Source organism: Anastrepha ludens, chromosome 2 (genome assembly GCF_028408465.1).
Source record: "Anastrepha ludens isolate Willacy chromosome 2, idAnaLude1.1, whole genome shotgun sequence".
Classification (NCBI taxonomy): domain Eukaryota; kingdom Metazoa; phylum Arthropoda; class Insecta; order Diptera; family Tephritidae; genus Anastrepha; species Anastrepha ludens.
Window position 1 is genome coordinate 49,041,818 of NC_071498.1, and position 8,772 is coordinate 49,050,589.

General features: G+C 35.1%; 3 protein-coding genes across 4 annotated transcripts; 2 read left to right on the forward strand and 1 right to left on the reverse strand.

Annotated features, from left to right (window-relative positions):
* The first annotated feature begins 534 nt into the window (after positions 1 to 534).
* Positions 535 to 1,535, forward strand: LOC128870576 (translationally-controlled tumor protein homolog). Its single transcript, XM_054113229.1, has one exon. The coding sequence runs from the start codon at positions 662 to 664 to the stop codon at positions 1,178 to 1,180; it is 519 nt and encodes a 172-aa protein (XP_053969204.1). The 5' UTR covers positions 535 to 661; the 3' UTR covers positions 1,181 to 1,535.
* A 1,645-nt stretch (positions 1,536 to 3,180) lies between these two features.
* Positions 3,181 to 6,775, reverse strand: LOC128870574 (zinc transporter 7). Of its 2 annotated transcripts, none has more exons than XM_054113228.1 (4): positions 6,416 to 6,775; positions 6,111 to 6,334; positions 4,542 to 4,973; positions 3,181 to 4,485 (listed from the first exon to the last, which is right to left on the reverse strand). In XM_054113228.1, exons 2-4 carry the CDS (start codon positions 6,289 to 6,291, stop codon positions 3,980 to 3,982), a joined length of 1,119 nt encoding a protein of 372 aa, XP_053969203.1. In that variant the 5' UTR covers positions 6,292 to 6,334; positions 6,416 to 6,775; the 3' UTR covers positions 3,181 to 3,979. The 2 variants fall into 2 exon arrangements, with proteins under 2 accessions (XP_053969203.1, XP_053969202.1); XM_054113227.1 differs by having other exon boundaries at positions 6,111 to 6,337.
* An 840-nt stretch (positions 6,776 to 7,615) lies between these two features.
* On the forward strand, positions 7,616 to 8,772 carry LOC128857519 (40S ribosomal protein S25). The gene is made up of 3 exons (XM_054093273.1): positions 7,616 to 7,700; positions 7,989 to 8,265; positions 8,608 to 8,772. Exons 1-3 carry the CDS (start codon positions 7,698 to 7,700, stop codon positions 8,679 to 8,681), a joined length of 354 nt encoding a protein of 117 aa, XP_053949248.1. The 5' UTR covers positions 7,616 to 7,697; the 3' UTR covers positions 8,682 to 8,772.

The window sequence follows — 8,772 nt, forward strand, 5'->3', positions numbered from 1 at the left end:
GCCGTTCGGAGGGGGCTTGAAACTGTAGGTCCCTCCATTTGTGGAACAACATCAAGACGCACACCACAAATAGGAGGAGGAGCTCGACCAAACACCCAAAAAGGGTGTACGCGCCAAACGTCATTGACGGATTTCCTCCAACTGCTTATTACTAGCAGCCAATTGCGCATTCAATTAGCTACTACTTCTCCTTATCTTTTCTTCATATCGTTAATATTAATTAAATAAACCCAAAACTCAAAAATATTCCCCTAAACCAATTTCTATGAAAAAAAACCTTTCAAAGCTTATTGACAATTTTGGAGGTAATCTGCCTTACGTGAACTGGCAGATTAATTTTGTGGATTTATTGGTATTTACTGGATAAGTGAACGTACCTTTAGAGAGCTCCGAGAATTTTTATTATTAAAGTACCACTAATTTCGATTCTGAAGTGACAACACTGCCCTGAACATTCAACTCTGTGTGTGTTTCTGAAATTCCGATTTCTATTATTATCACTCTATTACTTTTAGTTACTTTGTGGCAACACTTCGTGTCCATCCTTTCTTTTTGTTGTTTGCTGTGAACGTGAGCGCGTGGCTCGGTGTGACTAATTTTGTGTAAAAGTCGGGAGTCTCGAATTTTCCTAGTTTTTCAAACCGAAAGAACAACTGTAAATATGAAGATCTACAAGGATATCATCACTGGTGACGAAATGTTCGCCGATACCTATAAAATGAAACTGGTAGATGAAGTTATTTACGAAGTTTACGGTAAACTAGTAACCCGTTCTCATGGAGAAATTAATATCGAAGGCTTCAACCCATCGGCTGAGGAGGCCGATGAGGGCACCGATTCCGCCGTCGAGTCTGGCGTCGATGTGGTCTTAAATCATCGCCTGCAGGAGTGCTTCGCATTCGGTGACAAAAAGTCGTTCACACTCTACCTCAAAGACTACATGAAGAAAGTGCTGGCCAAGTTAGAGGAAAACGCCCCTGACCAAGTTGATGTTTTCAAGACCAACATGAACAAGGTAATGAAAGAAATCCTTGGACGTTTCAAAGACTTGCAATTCTACACCGGAGAATCAATGGACTGCGATGGTATGGTAGCCATGTGTGAATACCGTGAAATCGACGGTGTAAGCACACCCGTGCTCATGTTCTTCAAGCATGGACTAGACGAAGAGAAGTGTTAAAAAACAAACACCATAAGAAAGATTCACACCACATATATACACTAATTATTTTTTTGTTTAGTAAATACCGATTAGTTGCAATTGTAATGATTCACTTGACATATTTGTTGTGATCAGACATGAATTTAAGATTGTATCACTTGGAACTTGCTGCTATATATTTCGTCAAACTTTGAATATTATAAACTGTACAACCATAGTGCTGATCATTATAAAACTAAAAACATTATGTATTTCATTTTTATACGAAATGTTAAGGAAACACTTCTTCTCATGTACGTTAATAACATAGCTTGTTCTATTAAAGGCGGCTATGACAGTCTAGTAAATATTGATAAATTCAATTTGCAGCGTATACTCGAGCAATTTTTTACATACATATTTTGGTTTTTTTTTTATTAATTTGTTTAAGTAAAAAAGCAACAAGCGAAAAATACGCTTTGTAAAAAAATAAAAAAATACGCAAAAGAACGTTACGGACAAATTAAAGAAAAACCATAAACAAAAAAAAGTTGACTTCTCATTTCTTGCCAAATGTGTGTTGATACATAACCTCAAAAATATAATTAGGTCGTTGGCAAAAATCTTGATCTTGTATGCAATCGTCGGCGAAAACGCTCGTCATAGCTGCAGTATACAACAGCGCAACAAAATGGCGTTCAAAAAAATCTTCGATTTTCGTTAAAGACAAGAGGAAAAATACATCTAACATTTAGAACTTACCTGTGCTGATAAATTTGCACAGCAAATTTAGGAAGGTCATTGCAATACAATATGGCGCTGTAATGACAATGTCAGGCATTTGTATTTGTTTCCCCCTTTCATTAGTGTGCGTCGCTAAATATTTTTGCTTACATACAAGCAATTGCTGTATACAAAAGTGTTCTCACTTGATTGATACACCCATCTGTTGCTTACGCCACTAAATATAATCGTACTGATGTATTTATCAGTAGGTGTGAATGAAAAATTGTTTGGTAATATAGGTATGTACATATGTATGTAGGCGAGTGATGATATTAGAAAAAGCTGATAATGTTTTTTAAACAAAAACTTATTTTACAGAGGTCTATGTACATATTTATTGCTTTGGCAGCTTCTACTAAACTCTGCTTAGCTATGCGCTCCGCTAAATTTATTCGGCTAATTGTAGACCCAGGAAATATATTTCGACAGCGTCTAGCCAAAGGAAAATTAGTTGGTTTAATTGGTCTTGTGAAAAGGTTCTCACGTACTGAACATCCGTTCAGAATGTCGGAGTGTATATCTTACAAAAACTTTGACTAATTCTTTTATTAACGTCCCGTAAGTTTCAACGAACGGTTCTAGTGCACAAATTAAAAAAGACCGCAAGCGCTATTGGACACCTAATAGAGTAAACATTTACAATTCACCTCTAAGCTTCGGGAGATTTAGAATCGATTGGTTTTCGAACGACAGCGACAGTGGCAAATGCCCGGACTTTCGTAACCTGGAAATCTCTTGCAGGTCTCCCTTTAAAAAAAGGTTCATATATCTATAGTAATGAACATTAACAGCCGACTTACGAATATTTAATTATACACATTTGTATACATCTTTGTATATACCTATGAACACATACGAAAATCATGATTTTTGACTTAAACGGTGATTATTTAAGTGTCTTTAATACATATTAACCTTCTCTAACAATATCCTAAGCGGTATTTTTACTTATTTTCTATTATATAGGATTATTATATATTTCCTATTATCTTGCATTACAGCTTAATGTTTACGCACTTAATCACGATTTAGGACAGGTGGTTCTACGTTAACGAAACGACCCGGATTTATATCCGGCCAAGGACTGTCACCAAAGCAGAATTTCCCGTATGTAAATATGGGGAATGTTTATGCTGCTACAACAACAACAACGATTTAGGAGTATATTTTCAAAAACAAGTTCTATGTATATTCTTTAGTAACCTTGGCTTCACTCCATTCAAGTAATTTTAAAATATGAATACAAATTTGGCTTAGGTTTTATTAAACTTTTATTAATTTCCGTACCTAAGACTACTTAAGATGTAAGTATACAAATTCAATCGCAATATTACATATTGTGTATTTTCCATACAACACGGTTTTATAAACACTATTGTAATTCCCTCAAGTACAAATTTGCTGAGCTTAAAATAAAGCAAGCCCCTTTGTTGACATTCAGTTATATACCTAAATTTTTATAAATACAAACATACGTACATGTACTGCACCTTAAGTATAACTAAGGGATTTGATCATTCGTAGCGATTGGAAATTGATTGATCGATTTTTGACTAAATCTTTAATTGGAATGATTTCACTAATAGATTTTTTTAATTAGGGTGATATATAAAGTATATATTCTCTATTGTTTTAAGTTCTCGAATTCATTATTTTGCACATTCACACGATTATATTAAAATAAATATCATTTTATATAACAAAAGCTGTTATCATCGTAAGTAAAAGATAAGTAGAAAACATGATTTTAATCTTTTAACAGGTTTTTGGAAGTTTACCTAAACTATCTACATAATATAAACATAGAAAAAAGTAAGACAACAGTTTACTCATCCAGTTAATTGAAATGCACATTAGCTTACTTTAAAGGAATAATTAAAACAAAGATTTCGATTTTCGCCATTTTGAATAATCCTCATGTCCCTAGTTGTTTTTTTTTCTTTCGCTTTGCTATTGATTCGTTTATAAAAATAACGGCAGAAGAACCTACAAATAAAAGCGATACTAAATTCAACATCCCGGTCCAATCCGATACGTCATTGATCATCGCTATCACACATAGTCCAGCTGTATGTAGATTTGTTTAACCCCAACGGATTCAAAGATCATGCGCGCATGCGTAACCACATATTTGGGATCTACGTTTTTGGAAACCTCTAATTTAATGGCTCCAACGTAGACGTCCGAACACAATGTCCAAAAATGTGGATCCTGTACAGCGTAAACGCCAGCCAAGCCAGTCACTTTCTGATAGCATTGTGGCAGCGCGCGATCCAGCGCTGACGGTTGCCGTTGCATTAATATCAATATTGATTCCTTTATTAGACCTAAAACACTCATAGCAATGAGCAAAGCAATGAAGATTGAACAAATTGGATCGGCAATCATCCAACCGAACATTTGCATCAGCACCGCAGATACGATAACGCCTACCGAGCCAAGCGTGTCAGCTAGAATATGTAGAAAGACACCACGCATAATTTGTGAATTGCTGCCAGCGATGTCGTCAATTCCTCCATGCGAGTGCCCATGTCCACCGCCATGGCTGTGACCATGACCTATAAAAATGTGATACATGTACAAATAGAATAAAACGTTTCAAATATACACTTACCACCATCCAATGTTATCGATTGATGATTGTGATTATTCATATCAATGTGATTGTTTGTGCCGTGGGAATGACCGTGACCACCACCTCCATGTGAGTGACCATGACCACCGCCGCCTCCATGTGAATGCCCATGGCCGTGTTGAAAGGCATAGATACCAACTAGATTAACCAGCAGTCCGAGTACAGATACCAGAAACAATCGTTCGTGTTTCACCTCTGGCGGTTCAATTAAACGTTCCACACCCTCAGATAAAATAAAGAAAGCAATGAAAAGTAGAAAGAGGCTATTAACGAAGCCGGCCAACACTTCTGCGCGCACATAACCGTAAGAAAATTTATCATTCGCTTTCCACTTGGTGATCACTGAAGCTGCAAGACCAGCCAACAAACCAGTGCAGTCAAAGAACATGTGAAACGAGTCCGATATGAGGCCTGTGGCAACGAAAAAAATAAAGAGTTATAAGTATGAATGTCAACGAAATTTCTGTATGCATATTCTCTTTTTTTATATGCAGGTGTATGTTTGTTTATCTGAAATCACTTAAAGTGCTTAACGAAACCTGCTTTTAATCTAAGTGTCGAGAAGAAAAAAAAATAATTTAAGAACATTTACTTAAGAAATAACTTGTACCCGCCTTTCATTGCACCCCTTATTGGGAAAATAGGAAGATAATAATAATAAATAAATAATAAATAATACATTTCTAAACTGTTAGGTGTGCGTTTTTATGTTGTTGTACGAATACGGACCCGCAGTTTTCTACCACTTCCGAACGGCAGATGGTTTTAATGAAAGAAATGCATCCTGCGGCTTATCAATGCTTGCCAACTCAAGAAGCGTCCCTTGGAGAGAAAGATCTTTGCACGTTTGTGAAGGAAAGTATCGTAGGTGATGGAACAAATAGCTTATGAGCTTTACGCCGACATAGACAAAGTGCAACGAATACAGAAACAGCGGCTTCGTTAGCTGGGTAATGTCGTCCGAATGGATACAAAGGCTACGGCTTTGAAAGTATTCGATGCGAGACCAACTGGTAGTAGCAGAGGAAGAGGAACAATCAGGTGGAAAATGACTTGGCTTTACTTGGTGCATCCGACTTAGCGCTCCAGTCGAGCTTTACTAAACTCGCTTTGTTAATCAAGAAGAAGAAAAGTGGTATAGGAAAAACGTTTTCTATAATTTGATTATTTATGCCCACAGAGGTATTCAACTAGGAACCAACCAATTGATAGTGCTAATTATCATCAATCGGTTATCTCAAAATGGATAATTACGCATTTTATTAATTGTTAATCATATATTTTCAAGGCCTTGCCCTTTAGTTAGCACTAAGTTAATCAGGAACTATTAATTTATAAATGACTTAGTCACTTAAATTTTTAAACAGGGCACGTGAATAATTAGCGACAAGTTTCGCTTTATTGAGTTGATAACAATTTAGCAAGACCATTACAGCTAAGATAAGAATAATTAGAATTATCTTATAAAAAAGTATTTGCCAAACACTCTCTACAGTAACTGAAAGAGAATTCATATCCCTGCTATATTATCGTAAGCCACTTACTCACCTAAACTATTCGTCCATATGCCATAGAAAAGTTCCACGAATGCAAAACTCAAATTAAGTAGCAGAAAGAGGAACAGATTTCGTGAATTGCGATCCGAGAAAATGAGCCGCCTCCAACTATTCAACTTTTCCTTTATACGGTAGCTGAGATTGCTACGGTCCTTGTGCGTTAACGGTATCATTGTGAGCTCAGCTGATATATGTGGGTGTCACTTGAGTTTTTGACTACTGAAATTACAGGGAAAAATAATTATACACGTTTTTCTCTGTACTGTACTCATAAATATTGTTTGTTAATTTGCATACGTGTTTTATTTATTAAAGCCTATGCACTAGTAGAGCTGGATTTCGTTCACAAAATCTCCCCAATTTGGATTATAGTATTGTATTCTGATCGAGTATTTTGTTACTTCTCTTTCAAGAGATGCTCTTTTTCAAATATCTCTCTCCATAGATTCACCAACTAAATATGTGTACTTTCAAATCGTTGTTTATAAATATTCGACAATTTTGTCACCCATTCTATTATAATTTCACTCTTGCCATTTAGTTCACATGGGATACTTTCAATAATATAAAATTTTAATTTATTTAACTAAATGGGGTTATCAAAGCAATTTTATCGGGAATTTCGTTTTAACTTGAGGTTTTATTGTATTTGCTGACGTTTATGACATTTGTTATGTCGTGCATACTCTTCTTGAAAATATATTCACAAATGCAGTCGATAATAATAAAACTTAATAAACGGCGTTTAATGATAATAACCTTATAAATTAAAAAAATAATAATACACATATGAAGAAAATGATATTTGAGCAAATGGTGATAATTAATATATTTCTATAACTACTTTTTATCCAGGGTCATTATGAACAAACGATTCACAGAAAAGACAGAAGGTTATCTGGGATTGAATTAATTTATATTTACTATTCAAAGCAATATTATTCAGACACGCCCCTTTATTTCAGGAAATAAGTTTTAAAATGATTTATCAATTTTTATGCTATTTATTTTAAGTTTCAGCTTCAAGTTTCAGTTTTCAAGTTATCGACTCAATTAAGCGCAATTCGGCAGTATCTCGGCGGCCACCTTAGTTAAATGTGACCCTCAAGTGCATTTCTGTCATAGAACGACCCGGATTTATATTCGGCTCAGGACTGTCACTCTAGCATTTGTGGGAAAGGTTTATGCTGCTACAACAGCAACAGCGAATTCATAACATTTGAATTGATAAGCACTTAAAAAACTTTTTTCTGAGAATTTGTAGTTGTAATATCGACTTCTTGAAAATGTGTACTATTTAAATGTTTTCTTCTATTAATGTTTCATCTTCAATGATATCATGTTTCAAACAGCACATACATATACATTCAGATATAATAATATTTATTATTACTACCAAAGTAGAAGTTTTGCCACATATTACCATTGATCGTTTATTGTTGCCAAGAAAAATGCATATAACAACTCTGTCAATTTATTTAGCTCAACCGTGAACAGTCCTTTTGACTGTCAATGGCTACTGCGCTTTGGCAGCACTGTTAATTTCCGGCCTCCATCTTTTTGCTCTTGGTTTCTCACGATGGTGAGTCGTTTGCTCCTATTTTTTGCCAAAAAGTTTTGTTTCTATGTGTGAAAGTTGTTAACAATGAGGGAAATAAGCAATTTTCTAATTTTAAGCAACTCGCTTTACATACCGTTTCGAATACGCCATTTACGTTCATTCCGTACTCAAATTTTGCTTTGATCGGTATGCACATGTTTGTGACTTTTGTTAGTGCGCTAGGTATGCGGTGATAGAAACAGAACTTTCTTAGGCGAATTGTAGCCAAAACACAATAAATATTTATAAAAGTAATATTTGAATTTACAGCCACCAAAGAAGGACGCAAAATCGTCGGCTAAACAGCCACAAAAGACACAGAAGAAGAAGGAGGGAAGCGGTGGTGGTAAAGCCAAGAAGAAGAAGTGGTCAAAAGGCAAAGTCAGGGACAAGTTGAACAACCAAATTCTGTTCGACAAAGCCACGTATGAAAAGTTGTACAAGGAAGTGCCACAATATAAACTGATAACTCCTTCAGTGGTATCGGAACGTTTGAAAATTCGTGGTTCTTTAGCCAAAAGGGCGCTGGTAGAATTACGTGACAAAGGTTAGTAATTCGCTTTTTCTTTGTTTATGAACGTCCTTTTAAGAACTAAAAAACACATTTAGTAAATTACAATTTCTAGTCCCCATATACTAGTAGAGATGCAAAAGGTTTTTAAAATTATTTAAGTTGTTACATTTTCTTATATCTACTTGATTATACATTATTAAACCTTAATAAATAGGGATCTTGCTTGGAATTTATGGAAAAAAATGAACTACTTAACATTAAACCTTTTTAAATTATTCAGCATTGACGAGATTTTAGTTCGTTGTGCGTTACGAATAAGCAGTTAATATCAACACATTTTCATAAAATTATTTACTTTGTTTTTACTTGTTACAGGTCTGATTAAGCAAGTTGTCCAACATCACTCACAAGTGATCTATACACGTGCTACCAAGGGTGATGATGCGTAAATGTTTTACCATACCGGCAATAAGTATACTAATGCTAAAATGTATGATATGGCTTTAATGGTAGAATAAAATAATTCGTTTCCTTTTTAAA

Coding starts and splice junctions, on each gene's coding strand:
- LOC128870574 (XM_054113228.1), bottom strand. CDS start 6,291: ATGATACCGTTAACGCACAAGGACCGTAGCAATCTCAGCTACCGTATA. Junction 4,974..6,110: donor CATATGGACGAATAGTTTAG/GTGAGTAAGTGG, acceptor TCGTTGCCACAG/GCCTCATATCGGACTCGTTT. Junction 4,486..4,541: donor ATCGATAACATTGGATGGTG/GTAAGTGTATAT, acceptor ACATTTTTATAG/GTCATGGTCACAGCCATGGC.
- LOC128870576 (XM_054113229.1), top strand. CDS start 662: ATGAAGATCTACAAGGATATCATCACTGGTGACGAAATGTTCGCCGAT.
- LOC128857519 (XM_054093273.1), top strand. Junction 8,266..8,607: donor GGTAGAATTACGTGACAAAG/GTTAGTAATTCG, acceptor TACTTGTTACAG/GTCTGATTAAGCAAGTTGTC.